Raw genomic sequence first — 18508 nt, 5'->3', positions numbered from 1 at the left:
TCATATCTTGGGTCACAAATCAAGCCTTGGTAAATTTAAGAAAATTGAAATTGTATCAAGTATCTTTTCTGACCACAACGCCATGAGACTAGATATCAATTACAGGAAAAGATCGGTAAAAAATACAAACACATGGAGGCTAAACAATACACTACTTAATAATGAAGTGATCACTGAAGAAATCAAAGAGGAAATTAAAAAATACCTAGAAACAAATGACAATGGAGACAAAACGACCCAAAACCTATGGGATGCAGCAAAAGCAGTTCTAAGGGGGAAGCTTATAGCAATACAAGCCCACCTTAAGAAGAAGGAAACATCTTGAATAAATAACCTAACCTTGCACCTCAAGCAATTAGAGAAAGAAGAACAAAAAAACCCCAAAGCTAGCAGAAGGAAAGAAATCATAAAAATCAGATCAGAAATAAATGAAAAAGAAATGAAGGAAACGATAGCAAAGATCAATAAAACTAAAAGCTGGTCCTTTGAGAAGATAAACAAAATAGATAAACCACTAGCCAGACTCATCAAGAAAAAAAGGGAGAAGACTCAAATCAATAGAATTAGAAATGAAAAAGGAGAAGTAACAACTGACACTGCAGAAATAAAAAATATCATGAGAGATTACTACAAGCAACTCTATGCCAATAAAATGGACAATCTGGAAGAAATGGACAAATTCTTAGAAATGCACAACCTGCCAAGACTGAATCAGGAAGAAACAGAAAATATGAACAGACCAATCACAAGCACTGAAATTGAAACTGTGATTAAAAATCTTCCAACAAACAAAAGCCCAGGACCAGATGGCTTCACAGGTGAATTCTATCAAACGTTTAGAGAAGAGCTAACACCTATCCTTCTCAAACTCTTCCAAAATATAGCAGAGGGAGGAACACTCCCAAATTCCTTCTACGAGGCCACCATCACCTTGATACCAAAACCAGACAAGGATGTCACAAAGAAAGAAAACTACAGGCCAATATCACTGATGAACATAGATGCAAAAATCCTCAAGAAAATACTAGCAAACAGAATCCAACAGCACATTAAAAGGATCATACACCATGATCAAGTGGGGTTTATTCCAGGAATGCAAGGATTCTTCAATATATGCAAATCTATCAATGTGATAAACCATATTAACAAATTGAAGGAGAAAAACCATATGATCATCTCAATAGATGCAGAGAAAGCTTTCGACAAAATTCAACACCCATTTATGATAAAAACCCTGCAGAAAGTAGGCATAGAGGGAACTTTCCTCAACATAATAAAGGCCATATATGACAAGCCCACAGCAAACATCATCCTCAATGGTGAAAAACTGAAAGCATTTCCACTAAGATCAGGAACAAGACAAGGTTGCCCACTCTCACCACTCTTATTCAACATAGTTTTGGAAGTTTTAGCCACAGCAATCAGAGAAGAAAAGGAAATAAAAGGAATCCAAATCGGAAAAGAAGAAGTAAAGCTGTCACTGTTTGCAGATGACATGATACTATACATAGAGAATCCTAAAGATGCTACCAGAAAACTACTAGAGCTAATCAATGAATTTGGTAAAGTAGCAGGATACAAAGTTAATGCACAGAAATCTCTGGCATTCCTATATACTAATGATGAAAAATCTGAAAGTGAAATCAAGAAAACACTCCCATTTACCATTGCAACAAAAAGAATAAAATATCTAGGAATAAACCTACCTAAGGAGACGAAAGACCTGTATGCAGAAAATTATAAGACACTGATGAAAGAAATTAAAGATGATACAAATAGATGGAGAGATATACCATGTTCTTGGATGGGAAGAATCAACATTGTGAAAATGACTCTACTACCCAAAGCAATCTACAGATTCAATGCAATCCCTATCAAACTACCACTGGCATTTTTCACAGAACTAGAACAAAAAATTTCGCAATTTGTATGGAAACACAAAAGACCCCGAATAGCCAAAGCAATCTTGAGAACGAAAAAAGGAGCTGGAGGAATCAGGCTCCCTGACTTCATACTATACTACAAAGCTACAGTAATCCAGACAGTATGGTACTGGCACAAAAACAGAAAGATAGATCAATGGAACAGGATAGAAAGCCCAGAGATAAACCCACGCACCTATGGACACCTTATCTTTGATAAAGGTGGCAGGAATGTACAGTGGAGAAAGGACAGCCTCTTCAATAAATGGTGCTGGGAAAACTGGACAGGTACATGTAAAAGTATGAGATTAGATCACTCCCTAACACCATACACAAAAATAAGCTCAAAATGGATTAAAGGCCTAAATGTAAGGCCAGAAACTATCAAACTCTTGGAGGAAAACATAGGCAGAACACTCTATGACATAAATCACAGCAAGATCCTTTCTGACCCACCTCCTAGAGTAATGGAAATAAAAACAAAAATAAACAAATGGGACCTAATGAAACTTCAAAGCTTTTGCACAGCAAAGGAAACCATAATCAAGACCAAAAGACAACCCTCAGAATGGGAGAAAATATTTGCAAATGAAGCAAATGACAAAGGATTAATCTCCAAAATTTACAAGCAGCTCATGCAGCTCAATAACAAAAAAACAAACAACCCAATCCAAAAATGGGCAGAAGACCTAAATAGACATTTCTCCAAAGAAGATATAGAGAATGCCAACAAACACATGAAAGAATGCTCAACATCATTAATCATTAGAGAAATGCAAATCAAAACTACAATGAGATATCATCTCACACCAGTCAGAATGGCCATCATCAAAAAATCTAGAAACAATAAATGCTGGAGAGGGTGTGGAGAAAAGGGAACACTCTTGCACTGCTGGTGGGAATGTGAATTGGTTCAGCCACTATGGAGAACAGTACAGAGGTTCCTTAAAAAACTACAAATAGAATTACCATATGACCCAGCAATCCCACTACTGGGCATATACCCTGAGAAAACCAAAATTCAAAAAGAGTCATGTACCAAAATGTTCATTGCAGCTCTATTTACAATAGCCCGGAGATGGAAACAACCTAAGCGCCCATCATCAGATGAATGGATAAAGAAGATGTGGCACATATATACAATGGAATATTACTCAACCTTAAAAAGAAATGAAATTGAGCTATTTGTAATGAGATGGATAGACCTAGAGTCTGTCATACAGAGTGAAGTAAGTCAGAAAGAAAAAGACAAATACCGTATGCTAACACATATATATGGAATTTAAGGGGGAAAAAAATGTCATGAAGAACCTAGGGGTAAGACAGGAATAAAGACGCAGACCTACTGGAGAACGGACTTGAGGATATGGGGAGGGGGAAGGGTGAGCTTTGACAGGGCGAGAGAGAGTCATGGACATATACACACTAACCAACGTAGTAAGGTAGATAGCTAGGGGGAAGCAGCCGCAAGGCACAGGGATATTAGCTCGGTGCTTTGTGACAGCCTGGAGGGGTGGGATAGGGAGAGTGGGAGGGAGGGAGACGCAAGAGGGAAGACATATGGGAACATATGTATACGTATAACTGATTCACTTTGTTATAAAGCAGAAACTAACACACCATTGTAAAGCAATTATACCCCAATAAAGATGTTTAAAAAAAAGAAAAAAAGAATATATTGTACAACATGGGGAATATAGCCAATATTTTATAATTACTATAAATGGAGTATAAACTTTAAAAATTGTGAATTACTATATTGTACACATTTTACTTTATAATATTGTACATCAATTATACTTCAATTTAAAAAATAATAAATTTTTAATTAGCAAAAAAAAAAAAAAGAACACTTTAGGATGCTTTTGACGCACTGCTGCCATTACAATGATGAAGTTGATAATTCCTAGCATTATTTTATAAGATAAATTTGGTGCAGAGTTAAATATCATGTAAAAGTTTTCATGGGATATGTAATCAAAAGCCTACTACAAAGCATACTTTAAAATAGATTAGGAAAATTATCACTTTTCTGGGACAAAAGGTCTTAAGCAATTTTGAATCTCAGTATTTCAACACACCTATTATTAAATAAAAGAAGTAAAATTTTCTAAAAAGCATAGTTCTCATATACATTCTATTTCTATTGTTACCATGATAATATTTTTCTGGCAGCAATTAAAAGAGAGTCTTACCGAAGAAGCTGGGTACCTTGGTAGGCTGGGGAGTCAAGGAGTCATTATTCACAGCATCAAGCTGGGTTCTATAATCATCCACCTGGAAATCATTCACTGGAAAAAAATACAGCCAATTAAAATAGAAGACATTTTCACAAGCTCATAATTGTACGCATAAAGCAAAGCACAGAAGTTGTGTTAAGAAAAGTAGATGTCTAGAAATTTTATTCACATTGGTATGTTAAATTAGTGAATCTTTATATATCTTTATATCTCATATATATAAGATATATATATATCTTTATATCTTTATATATGTATCTTATACTATAATATTTTCACGAGTAACTTTGTGGTTCTTTGTCAAAACAAAAAAGGTAACAATTAATGTTTAAGTCACTCCTTTAATTTTAGGCTCAGATAAAACTGACTGATTTTAGGTGGTAGTTTCTAAAGAACCACGTGCTCTCAAATTTTTATAAGCCTAAGGGATTTCAGCAGTCCTACTCTTGTGCCTAAATTGTACTACAGTATTCTCAGAAAGGAAGATTAAATAATGTAACCTAAAGACAATTTCTATGGAAATAATTTCCACTATAAATTTCTTAATTATCTGTTTCTTAAATAAACTAACATGGTGACTAATTTCTATCAGATTAAGAGTTACTACAGTGGATCTTCATTTGCATGGCTGCAACAAAATCTGGGTAAGCCTGAACATCCTCTAGGATGCCTTATTTTAAAAAGAATGCCTATAAAATGAAGTAAAAGGAGATGAGAAATGAACGTACATGTGTCCTCACAGGTGTCCTTGCATTCTTCCAGTGATTCAAAGTTGTTGAGATTGCCAAGGCACCCACCATACTTGAAGCGTTCACACTGCTTTGATTGATTGTTATAAAAATACCTAGTAATATAACCTCGACAGATTCCAGCATCTTCTTCCAAAAAGCAGAAATCTGGCTTTTCTAGAAATTATAAAAATGTCAGAAAGCAGTATTCCTTTTTGTTAATAATTTAATTACGTTAATTAAAAATATAAATGGTTAAGTTGAAATTATTTAAGGAGCAAATATGAAAAGATAAAGATAAAAGGTAAAATATAACTTTATCCACAACTATACCTACTGTGACATTTAGAATAAGGGAGTTACAACTATTGTCATACATTGTGTCTATTGGAATTTCAAATTCTAAATTTCTCACAGTAAATTAGTAGGGCATTAACTATCAGCTCTTTCATGAACTGAGAGGATAAAAGATATTGGGTCTTTTTACCCTTGGTTTGGAAGTCCAAAATATTATGGCAAAAATTTGGTTTAATTATTTTTATTAAGCTTATGTGCATCAACATTTAGGAAAGATCTACAAATATTTCTTATTTTTCAGGTGTGCAGTCTCATTTAAGTATACTTTGTTGCTTCATTAGAATGGTTTCAATTTTTTAAAAAGGGAGAAGCTTTGAGGGGTATGGAAGCTTTCATGGCTATACTTAGAATTTCCTGAATTCTTATGCTGAAATTAATATCTGTATTAGGTATGACATCCTCCTCCACTGTGTCTCTTATTTTTCTTCCAGGCATTGGAATGACTCCAATAGTGCAGAGGCAGACAGGAAATACATGTTCAGGGATTGGAGAGGCTTTTGAAAAAGTCTAATACCCATTCTTTGATAGTGCTCCAAACCAGGCTAAACATAGCTGTCACAAAAGTTGTACCACTGTGATCTACATTACAAGCCTTGTTTACATGCATACTCTGGAAAGAAAAGCAATAAATTATTTTTAAAATTATGATGATTGCAAGATATATTGGGCTTGAATTTTTTAGGGCAAAGTTCCAATATCCCCATTTCTTTCCCCCTGCAACTATATATTACCATAGCTGCAAAAATGAACAGTAGCATCTTCTCACATCTTAAAGCATCTTGCATTTATCTCAGGGAAGCAATATTCGTGAGTGCTTTATTATAAAAACAGTATGTATTTAATAATGTTAATGATTTCTGCAACAGTAGAAAAACCAATCCCCTATGAAAAAATTGTTTTACTAATTAAAACATCCTATTTTAATATAGAGTAAAATATCTATTTTCTATGACTTCTCAAAGTACCAATTTGAAAGTTATTTTGTTCATTGTTTACTGCCTCTTGTTTCTTAAGGTGAATGTAACTATTATTCCCATGGTTAAGTTTAATATATGGGACAAGGAAAAATCCTACTTCTTTAAATTTTTATAATACACCTTATCTTTGATAAAGGAGGCAAGAATATACAATGGAGAAAAGACAGCCTCTTCAATAAGTGGTGCAGGGAAAACTGGACAGCTACATGTAAAAGAATAAAATTAGAACACTCCCTAACACCATACACAAACTCAAAATGGACTAAAGACCTAAATGTAAGGCCAGACACTATAAGACTCTTAGAGGAAAACATAGGCAGAACACTCTATGACATAAATCACAGCAAGATCCTTTTTGACCCACCTCCTAGAGAAGTGGAAATAAAAACAAAAATAAACAAATGGGATCTAATGAAACTTAAAAGCTTTTGCACAGCAAAGGAAACCATAAATGAGACAAAAAGACAACCCTCAGAATGGGAGAAAATATTTGCAAATGAAGCAACTGACAAAGGATTAATCTCCAAAATATACCAGCAGCTCATGCAGCTCAATATCAAAAAAACAAACAACCCAATCCAAAAATGGGCAGAAGACCTAAATAGACATTTCTCCAAAAAAGATATACAGATTGCCAACAAACACAGGAAAGGAAGCTCAACATCACTAATCATTAGAGAAATGCAAATCAAAGCTACAATGAGGTATCACTTCACACTGGTCAGAATGGCCATCATCAAAAAATCTACAAACAATAAATGCTGGAGAGGGTGTGGAGAGAAGGGAACCCTCTTGCACTGTTGGTGAGAATGTAAATTGATACAGCCACTATGGAGAACAGTATGGAGCTTCCTTAAAAAACTAAGAATAGAATTACCATATGACCAGCAATCCCACTACTGGACATATACCTTAGAAACCATAATTCAAAAAGAGTCATGTACAACAATGTTCACTGCAGCACTATTTACAATAGGCAGGACATGGAAGCAACCTAAGTGTCCATCAACAGATGAATGGATAAAGAAGATGTGGCACATATATACAATGGAATATTACTCAGCCATAAAAAGGAAAGAGATTGAGTTATTTGTAGTGAGGTGGATGGACCTATAGTCTGTCATACAGAGTGAAGTAAGTCAGAAAGATAAAAACAAATACTGTATGCTAACACATATATATGGAATCTATTTTTAAAAATGGTTCTGAAGAACCTAGGGGCAGGACAAGAATAAAGACACAATCATAGAGAATGGACTTGAGGACACAGGGAGGGGGAAGGGTAAGCTGGGACAAAGTGAGAGAGTGGCATGGACCTATATACACTACCAAATGTAAAATAGATAGCTAGTGGGAAGCAGCCGCATAGCACAGGGAGATCAGCTCGGTGCTTTGTGACCACCTAGAGGGGTGGGATAAGGAGGGTGAGAGGAAAATGCAAGAGGGAGGAGATATGGGGATGTATGTATACGTATAGCTGATTCACTTTGTGATACAGCAGAAACTAACACAACATTGTAAAGCAATTATACTCCAATAAAGATGTTAAAAATGTTCAGGTGCACCCTGCCCCCCCCACCCCCCAGGCTTCTGACCAACAAGGCTGTAAATCTGAGGTTCCACACCCCCCTCTTTGGGTTTGATTAATTTGGCTCACGGAACTCCAGAAAAGTTTTCTTACTAGATCACCAGTTTATTACAAAAGGATATAATTCAGGAACAGCAAGGTGGAGGAGATGCACAGGGCAAGGTATGTGGGAAGGGGCGGAGCTTCCCTCTCCAGGCATCCACTCTTCCCGAATCTCCCCAAGTTCAACAACCCGGAAGTTCCCTGACCTCCGTCCTTTTGTGTTTTTATGGAGGCTTCATTACACAGGCATGAATAATTAAATCATTTGTCATTGGTGATTGAACTCAACCTCCAGCCCCTCTCCCCTCTCCGGAGGTGGTGGAGGGGGAATGGGATTGAAAGTTTCAACCCTCTAATCAAGGGGTTGGCTCCCCTGGCAACCAGCAGTCCTCCCAACTGAGGAGCTGTCCCGGAAGTCACAAAATTAACATAACAAAAGATACATTTAAGGCTCAAGTCAGGAAATTCCAAGGGTTTTTTGAGCTCTGTGCCAGGGACAACAGGAGGAAGACCAACTATATCTTTATTATAAATCACAATATCACAAATAAGAAACATTCAAACAACCCAACAGTAAAATAAGCAATGGATTTAAACAGGTAATTCATGAAGATGTTCAACTTCACTCAGAATTCTAAAAGGAATGCCTATTAGAACCACACCGAGGCCTAGGTGTCTAGGCCAAGAGAAATGAAATCACATGTGCACACAAAAACTTGAACCCTAATGTACCTAGCAACATTATTCCCAAATGCCAAAAGGTGGAAACAACCCAAATGTCTATCATCTGATAAATGGATAAACAAAATGTGGTCTATCCATATAATGGAATATTATCCTGTCATAATAAGGAATGAAGTACTGAGATCTGCTACGACATGGATGAACCTTGACAACATTATGCTGAGTGAAATGAGTCAGACACAGAAATCCATATATTATCCATATATATCTATATATCCATATATTATATGATTTCATTTTTATGAAACATCCAGAATAGGCCAATCTATAGATGCAGAAAGTGGATTAATGGTTGCCTGGGGCTGGGGGAGCCGGAAGAAATGGGGCAGTGTCTGTTAGTGATTACAGAGGTTTTTTTTTTGGGGGGGTGTGATAAAAATGTTCTAAAATTGATTATGCTGATGGTTGCACAATACTAAATATACTAAAGTTATTAAATTGTGTACTTTAAATGGCTGAATTGTTTAGCATGTGAATTATATCTCAATAAAGCTGTTTAAAAAAGTTTTATAATATACTGTATTACAAGAGAAAGAAAAATACATTTGATCACTAATTTGATTTGTTTAGGTCTTAGTATGTATTTATGAAATTTTAAATCATATTAACAAATAATATAAGAATTCTATGTTTAACAAAAGGGAGTAGGTCAAAAATATTGCATACAAAGAAGAGAAAACAGTAACAAATTATTCTGAAAATATGATTAAGGAATTATACAACTGAAAGTTGCCATATTTATATGAGGCCCCATTCTAGGACATACATTTATTTTAGGAGTTGAAATTGCATACTTGTAAAATAATTCTGCTTAGGCCTAGAGTTTAATATATCTACGGTCACAAATTAAGAAATTCATTCCCAATATTCCTCAGATAAATAAAGTTCTAACGTTTGTATTGAATCTGCATACACAATCCTTGCTCTAAATTGATGCTCAGTTAAAACCCAGAAGGCAGGCTTTAAGATATATGCCAACTTCCACAAACCACATGATTTTCACTACTAACTTTTGTTTGAGGCTGCATACTTGGCAATTGTCTTAAAAAAAACTTTCTCCCAAAAGGGTTGTAAAGAATCCCCATTGTCTTTATAACTGTTCTGATGTGATGTTAGGAAGCATATCACAAAGTTGACTTCAAATCAATATGCTTAAAGGTCTTCATCATGGATTGGTTTTAGCATCTGAACATTTTTTACACACGTGAATAGTATCCATAGCTTTACTCTCTAACTTTCATATATAATATCAAATAAGAATGTTTCAATTCTGAATCATTAAATATAAATTAAGTAGCATAATTTTCCAGTAAATTTCCCCTGCATATAATTTTTTCCTAAATCTACATTTTTTTTTTTTTTTTTTGCGGTACGCGGGCCTCTCACTGTTGTGGCCTCTCCCGTTGCGGAGCACAGGCTCTGGACGCACAGGCTCAGCGGCCATGGCTCACGGGCCTAGCCGCTCCGTGGCATGTGAGATCTTCCCAGACCGGGCACGAACCCGTGTCCCCTGCATCGGCAGGCGGACGCTCAACCACTGCGCCACCAGGGAAGCCCCTAAATCTACATTTTTGAAAAAAAATATACTAATGTTTAAATGTTGAAGATATCATCTTTTACTTGATGGACAAAAAAACCCTATTTATAAATATGCTATATTCTTTGATATTACAGATAAGAAGAATTTCATTTAATTGAAGTATTGAACACTTCTGTAAAAATTAATTCAATATTTATAGAAAGTTATTTTAAAACTTATAAATAAATACATTTACTTATGTTGTTTGTACAAACTTTGCTGAATTTATTTTATAACTTTTGATTGAATTTCTGGACAGTAGTTTGTCTTAAGCTTATCAGTGAGTTATAGAATTTTTCAGCTCTTTCCCACATAATTAAATCAAAGTTAGTAAAACTAAAATTCACTTTGAATTATGTAGCTTTTTCATGTCCTGAATTAAATAATTTGATCTTTTTGTTCAATATTTTCTCATTTAAATGTAAATGCTGTGAATGGTAATTGAGCAAAGTCAGCTTCTAGACCTTTATTAAAAGGAGCATGTCTTTCTTCATCTCTTGTAACATTTTTCTTGTACTGATATAATATATTCACCAAAAAGTAATTCTTTTTAGTTAAAAACTATAAATAATTTAAATCACAAAATCAAAAATATGCAAATGCTAAATAATGTTGACAAAAGCAATTATTTATTGTTAAATATCTCCACTTATTTTTGCATACAGGCTGTTGACAACTCAAAGGCATATATATATTCAGGGTAATACTGGACGAAACTTGCTAAAGCCACACAATGCTGAGATTATGAAAGGATTAGAGATCTGAGAAATAAAGTAAGAACAGCAACATCTAAATCACTATTTTGGGGATGTTAAAATAGCATGTGCATGGCTCTGGATTGTTACTGATCTAATACCAGATATCACACTGAATTAGAATGAGTAAACACAGTGTTTGAAGTCTTCCCTTACCAAATATCATGTATGTTATTTCTACGTTTTCATTATATGCACTGAAACAAAACACCATTTCAAAGATCACATGGATTTATGATGAATCTCATAGCAGAGAAAGCTAAGAATTGAATTGCTAAGTGCCTTATGTAAATGCTACTAATGAGCATACAAATGAATATTCACCTTTTTGCAATGTTGTCTTTGTCCTTCTAGTTTTCTTTGGATAATCTGCAAGTAAAACAGTATATATGTATCAATTACTACAATTTATAATATAATGTTATGACTTTCAATTTAACAAACTAGGGTGATATGTTTATTACTATTAAAATTATTCTTATACAGAATGTCAATAAATAAATTTCTTATTTGCTCTACAGATTAAATTATTACAGTATAACCATGAAGTCACCTACATTTTAATATAATAATGTCTCAAAAACTATTTTAAAACTTTCTAACACATTTACAAAAATAATAATTCATGGTGAACTAAGTTTGCTATTCAAAATATCTATGATTAAAATAGTTATTTATTAAAATAATGTGAAATGTGAAAGTAATTCAAACAGCCTATTTTGCCTATAAAAACAGATCATTTCTATAGAGGAATGGAAGTAGGGGTGAAAGGAACCAGAATTACCTCCTTCCCCGATTCCTTCTTCTGCTTCATTATCTTAATCCAATTACAAGCTTCATTGTTATTTCCAATTACAGAGGAGAAATGAAGCAAATGGTATTTGTGATGTAATTTTTAGTTTAATCTCATAGAATTATTGGAATTACTCCACTTGAGAACTAGAATGCTACTTGTCTTTGACCCATTGTATTTCAAGTATGGATTCTAAATTCTAATTTAAAGGATAATGAAATTCAAATTGATATATTATGTAAAATTTTGATTTGTTCACGTAAACATTAGGAAAACTAAGTGATATTTGATTTGTTGTATAATCAATTGTTTTACAGAGAAAAGCTTTGTTCAAGGCAGCTTATTATTAGTTGTATGGCCAGAGAGACATAAAGGGAGGGAGAGAGAGGCAAGAGAGAGAGAATATGAGTATGAGTTGGCTTAAATGCCCCTTTCAGCCAGTGATCAATCAGGTTATTCTTTGGAGAGTAAAATGTCTACGAATGATAAGGTGATGTGGTTCATCTCCCTTTTGAGCTTTACTATGTTTTATTCAACAGTCTTAAAAAAGATGTGTGTGTGTGTGTGTGTGTGTGTAATTCTAATTGTATTTTAAATGTTAAGAAAACTTGATTTTTTTAAATTGTAAATAACCAACCCCCAATTAATGTTTTTAGATGGTGGATTGTCATAATAAGCTTAAAATATTTTAATGTACAATTAGTATGTTACATTTTTAATTTATGAAGGCAGGGAAAGAATATATACATATAAACAGTATATAAGACTAGAGAGCTGAGTAATCATTTTTACTCTGTTTTACCTACTGACAATAGCCACGGAACAGGAACATAGAGATGCTTGATTTCAATATTCATGCAATATTAAAAGAGAGAACTTGTTCCTTTCTGGTAACAACCATGGATACCCTATTTAATTTATTTTTATGCCAATTACAGTCTGAAAAGATAGATAAGGTTTACAGCAAATTATCCAAATTATCATATTTTCCTAGATTTATGCAGAACATAACATTTATTAATGATGTCTTAAGGAATAATGAGAGTATGTTTTACTAATTCTTATTTTAGTAATTCCTTGAACTCCATGTATATGAATTCACATTTTAATATTTCATCATGAATATTAAAATTAATATCAAAATTAATTCATAATTACCTGATACATTTAAACAATTGTAAAAAAAAATTTCTTTTGCCCTATTCTTTCTTCATCTTTTTGTTTTCTGTTGGGAAAGGGGAGGATAAAATCTGAATGCTAACTTTTGTATTTCATATTTGTTGAAGTCAGCCTAGAAAATTTTCCAAGTAGATGGGAAAAGACTCTATGGACAGAATATTCTTGTTACTGGGTAAGTCTTCACTATTCCAAACAAATAAAACACAAAATAAACTTAAAAATAAAGAGAATGAAAAAAGTATTTACATGCTCTTTAATTCCTGTGGAGAAAATTCCCACGTAAATCCCCATGAAAAGCCGCAAGTCACAGTTAGCTCAACTAATAAAATAGTAATTAATATAAACAGCATACCTATTGGAACCTTTAAAAGTTGCTGTAGAGGCTGACTAGCTAAAAAGCTAAGTGGGAATTTGATCTCTTTCATCTAATTCTTTAATTCCCACACTACATACACCTATTTTTCAAAAAATAATAATCAAATACAATGTTGTTCTTGTATAGGCTATGCGAAAAAAGCAACTAAACCAAAAGACAAACATTTTGAAAGCCATGTGTTTAGAAACCATTTTACAAACTATATTTTAATTTTTTCTACCTTATTAACTTTGTTACCATGTCTCTATTATTACATAGGTAAATACATCATGCAAGATTATATATATTTGGAAACAACTGATAAAACAGCTTTACATGCAAAAGGACAGCTGAGCATACATATCAAACTAAACACATCGTTAGTTCCTATTCTCTGAAATATTTGTCTTGACTTTATTCTCAGGCATGGTAATTTACAAGCCATAGTTCTCGAAGGTCTCCAAAATAAAACAAAAATTCAACTTCCAAGTCTTAATATATAAGATATACATCATATTTCTCCTTTCACTTCTGTCAGTTTTTTCTCTGAAAATTTTCCAGTTCTGTAATTGAGGCATACACATAGACATTGAGGATTTTTATGGTTTTTTGATTAATTGGCCCTCATTCCTATAATGTGTCTTCCCTTTCTCCTGCCAATATTCCTTGTCCTATAGTCTACTTTTACTAATCATTCTTCTGATCTGTGCTTGCATGGTATATCTTTTTTCATCTTTTCACTTTTAAACTCTCTGTGTCTGTATTTTTAAAACGTCTTTCCTGCAGACAACACGTACTTAGTTCGTGATTTTTTTATATTGCCTACGATATACCTTTTAACTGGAGTGATTATACCATTAAAATTTAATGTAATTTTAATATGCATCTTTAATTCATGACAATTTGGCTTCAAGTAATTAATACCACTTTCATCTGTAGTATCAGAACCTTACAACAGTAATCTCATATGTTCCCCCTCCTTTCCTGTGTGCTTTAGTTTTAAATCTTTTACTATTACTCACAGTGCAAGTCTGCTAGCAATAAATTTTCTCAGACATTGTTAATCTGAAAAAGTGTTTATCTCCATTATAAGAGTATTTTTAATAGATCTAGATTACTAATTGGCAGTTTATTTTTTCCTTCAGCTCTTCAAAGAAGATGTTCCATTTTCTTCTCTTGTGAATTGTTTCTTGATGGGAACTTGGGGATTCTTTCGATCTTCATTCCCTCATGTATCATTTTTCTCATTTTTTTATGATTTACTTTTTATCCACAATTTTCAGCAATTTGATTACTATATTCATTTGTGTAGACTTCTTTTTCTTTATTCTTTTTTTTTTGTGATTTTGTCAGTGTTCTTGGTTCTACAAGTTACAGTTTTCATCAAATGTGGATAATTCTTTGCCATTTTTTTGTTCACATATCTCCTGCCCCAACCGCCAGGACTCCAATTACACATTTTGATAGACTTCTTGATTTCCTGTCATGGGTTATTGGGCTATATTCTTTTTTGTTTGCTTGTTTAGCCTTTTTTTTTATCCTCACTGTCCTTCATCTTGAACAGTTACTATTGCTCTGTCTTTAAGTTTACTGACCTTTTCTTCTGTAATGTCTAATCTGCTTTAAGTACATCTGGAAAATTTCTTATTTTATATACTGAATTTTTCAGGTTTAGAATTTCCATTTAGTTCTCTTTTATATATTCCATTTTCTCCTTATTATGTTCATGTTTTCTTTAAATCCTTTACCATATTTATAATAGCTATTTTAAAGTCCTTGTCTACTAATTTTGTCACCTCTGTCATTTCTCTGTTTGAATTGAGCACTTTTTTCCTAATTATGGATCACAGTTTGCTTCTTCTTCAAATGTTTAGTATTCTGGGCAGGGGGGATTATAGATATTTTTGAATATTATGCTGTTGGCTGCTGGATTTTATTGTCTTCCATTAAAGAATGTTTTACCATCTTCCATTAAAGAAGTGCCTTCTGGCAAGTAGTTAAGTTACTTGTGGATCATCTGGAACTTTTAAGGCTTGGTTTAAGCTTCACTATGACAAGGTTAAAGTAGCTTTTACTCTAGGTCTAATTTAGTCCTAGTACTAAATTAAATATAAAATTTCTCCTAGTCATGTGGGAGCTCTGGGAATTGTTCCACTTACAAATCCCTGTAATTACTTTCTCAGACTCATGGAATTTCACCAAGTGCATGCAGTTTTATTATTCAGTAACAAACTCAAAGGGACCCTTAACCAGATTTTTTAGCTTTTTCTCTACATATGTCCATTCTCTCTCACATATTGTCCCTCAAAACCCAGCCACATCAGTCTACCAGTCTCCAATCTCCACATCCTCCACCATGGAGACCACCTTGCTGTGCTGGTATTTCCCTCCTTTAACTGTGGTCTGAAGTGCCTTCATGCAGATTGCTGGGGAGACCAGAGGGTTCACCTCATGTGTTTCCCATCTCTCAGAGATCACAATCCTGCACTGCCTTTTGATCAATGTCTGTAAACAGCTGATTCATATATTTTGCCCAGTTTTCTAGCTATTTACATTAGGAGAGAAAGTTCAGCTCCAGTTACTCCATCACAGCTGAAGATGGAATTTTCTCCTTAGGTGATTTTTTAAAAGCTTAGTAACTCTTCTATGTCATCTATATCCTTAACAGTAGCTTACTATATAAAACACTCATATATTCAAACAGTAATATCAATGACTTTTGAAGAGATAATGAGGAGATGGGGGCAAAAGACATATAGTTATGGTAGGCAGTAATGATGTTTGAGAAAACATTATAGCAGGGCATTCACTGAAGAACAAAATCATATTTGATTAATTTCTAAAGAAAAGAGTAACTTTTCACAAAATGGTGAAATAAAAGATTTGTAAATTATAAAAACTAAATAGGTATGTATTTCAGGAAAGAGGCCAGTTGATGAAATTAAGTAGGCTGCTACATGAAAAAGTGAGGATTACAAAGAATGAGGCAACCAGGCCTCTAGCCAAGGTGCTGAACCTGAGTGATACTCACTACAAAAGGATACTTGGCCCAGTATGGAATAGAACAGGGTATAGAAATCTGTGATGAATGGAAAATGACCAGGCAATCACAAAAACCAAAGGTACTACAGAGAACCACTGAACTGCCTAATCTGTGTTAGTAACATTTCTAGCACATCTATGGAGAGGAAAGAGGGAAATAAGTGCTCTGAGATAAAGAAATTCATTCACATCAGTTCTTTTCTGCCAGCTCTGGAGCATACAACAGTCACAGAGGAGAAAAGCTCTCTGTTTTTACCACACTGAGATTTTCCCATAGGCCGAGAGCATCATGATGCCAAGGCTGTTATGTAAAAGCTGTTTAGGAAAGCATTATCAGAGTGAAAATGCAGACCTGCCTGCTTTGCAAAAAGCAAGACACCAGTGTTAACTAAAGATACCATCGCTATAGCCCTACAGTTTAATTCAACTGTCTCTAAGAACATGCAGTGGGGAAATTTGGGACTAGAAACTGCAGAAATAAAGACAACTCAGGATTTTCTGTCTCTCAAGTAGCTCTCAATTCAGAAGAATAAAACTGAGATAAAAAACATTCAAAATTTTGACCAGTAATTGTTTGGAATTTATCTCAGTCTAAAGAGAGAAAACCACATGAAACATTGTAATTTGTAGAATTTGAAAAAAAAAAGTTGTTTTAACATGATTAAAAGAATAAAAGTGTTCAATAAAGTTTAATAGTAGAATGTGATATGCTTTTAAACCTTATAACTTAGTAAAACTATGAAAAGTTGGGTTCAGTAAGGTCTTCATAGGTCATCAGGGATGATATTTTCTACATTATTCCAAGGCTCCAAAGAGAACGATTTTACTTTCATATATATATTTCTATAATTTTCTAATTAGTAGCTGTTGAGAACCTCAAATTGGATTAATTCATTATCTTGACAGGGAAACAACTATGAGATCATTGTATTGGTAAAGGAAAGTCTAAGTCACTGCGAATAACAAGTTATTTCCTGTGAACTCATAGCTACCCAAGGAGGCTGAATTACACTTAATTTGCTGCAGATATAAAATCTCTTCTGCAAACTTAAGGGTTTTCTTCCCTCTTTATTATGGGGAAGAGTATAGGACAATAAGCTTACTGTATTTTATAATGACTGATACAAAAAAATGAAAAACAGTAGTTGAACATTAAAGCTAAAAAAGTGAAAAAGATTCCTTGGAATGTTAAAATAGTTTTAACGTTTTTTCTAAAATGATCAAATCTATGATTAGATCTAATAACTCTAAAGGTTTCTGGGTAATAAGTGTCTCCAGAAACCTACCTCTTGTACATTTTTCTTTGCACTCTTCCAGACTTTCAAATCGATTCTGATTTCCTTCACATCCCCCATATATAAATTCTTCACATTGCTGAGTGTGAATATTGAAAAAAAATCTCTTTATCATTGCTTTGCATGGGCCATCATCCGCTTTCAATGCACAGAATGAATGTACAAGTTTCAACGGTGGCAACTCAGCATCTACAAGGTAAAAATAAAAGAATAACATTCCTTTTCATTCGTTTTTAATACATCTTAATTTTAAGGAGAAGTGCAACAGTGATAAAATAGGCTGATATAAGAAACTATGAAAAGTTATCAAAAAGTTAGATAAAATATATAAACTCATCAAATGAGACAGGTCTTACCAACTTTATTAAACTTTAATAGTTGATTATTAACCAACTTTTAAGGAAAAATATCAAATATTTTTTCTAGACTCTTGTTATAGATGTTGCTTAAACTTGTACCAGTTGACCAATATGGAATTGAGTAGCAGTTATAAGGTAACTGATGTGTTGACATTACAGATAAGTAGAGATGTCTCCCTAATCCACAGCTGTGTCATTTTTTACATACAAAACAACTCTTTAAAAGCAACAATATCAGGGCTGGTACATGACTCCAATCCTCATGAAAGAAAAAGCAACAGAATATTTATATTCATACATGTATGTATATATCATACTACACTGAACCATTCCCTAGTTATGAAAATTTAGGTGTTAAATATTATAAATTACAAATAATTAATTTTCTTAAATTATACACACAAGTACTTCTTTTCTCTAGAAATTAATAACATTTTAGAGTATTGTATATATCTGTATATAAACAAAAATGACATAAAAAAATATATTTTCCCTTCATCACTGAAGTTACAACTGTCAATTTGAATTCAAAAATAAGCGAAAGCATTTTCTG

The 18508-nt window shown here is 33.5% G+C and overlaps 1 protein-coding gene across 2 annotated transcripts in view; it reads right to left on the bottom strand.

The window, feature by feature from the left end:
- The window catches only part of TFPI (tissue factor pathway inhibitor), a 47188-nt gene that overhangs the window by 23257 nt on the left and 5423 nt on the right, over window positions 1–18508 (bottom strand). Inside the window, exons 2-6 of one of the 2 annotated variants that reach the window (XM_089916580.1) lie at window positions 17584–17785; window positions 11644–11655; window positions 11257–11279; window positions 4891–5067; window positions 4118–4213 (exon numbers count right to left, since the gene is read on the bottom strand). In XM_089916580.1, coding sequence (XP_089772706.1) covers window positions 4118–4213; window positions 4891–5067; window positions 11257–11279; window positions 11644–11655; window positions 17584–17785 — 510 coding nt within the window. Of the gene's footprint in view, window positions 1–4117; window positions 4214–4890; window positions 5068–11256; window positions 11302–11643; window positions 11656–17583; window positions 17786–18508 lie in introns of both variants that reach the window. The other variant, XM_022567226.3, reaches the window with a different exon arrangement.

Source organism: Delphinapterus leucas, chromosome 8 (assembly GCF_059928025.1).
Source record: "Delphinapterus leucas isolate spDelLeu-1000000601 "Yukka" chromosome 8, BTC_Dleu_Yukka2, whole genome shotgun sequence".
Taxonomy (NCBI): domain Eukaryota; kingdom Metazoa; phylum Chordata; class Mammalia; order Artiodactyla; family Monodontidae; genus Delphinapterus; species Delphinapterus leucas.
This window is presented reverse-complemented; position numbering and strand designations above follow the sequence as displayed.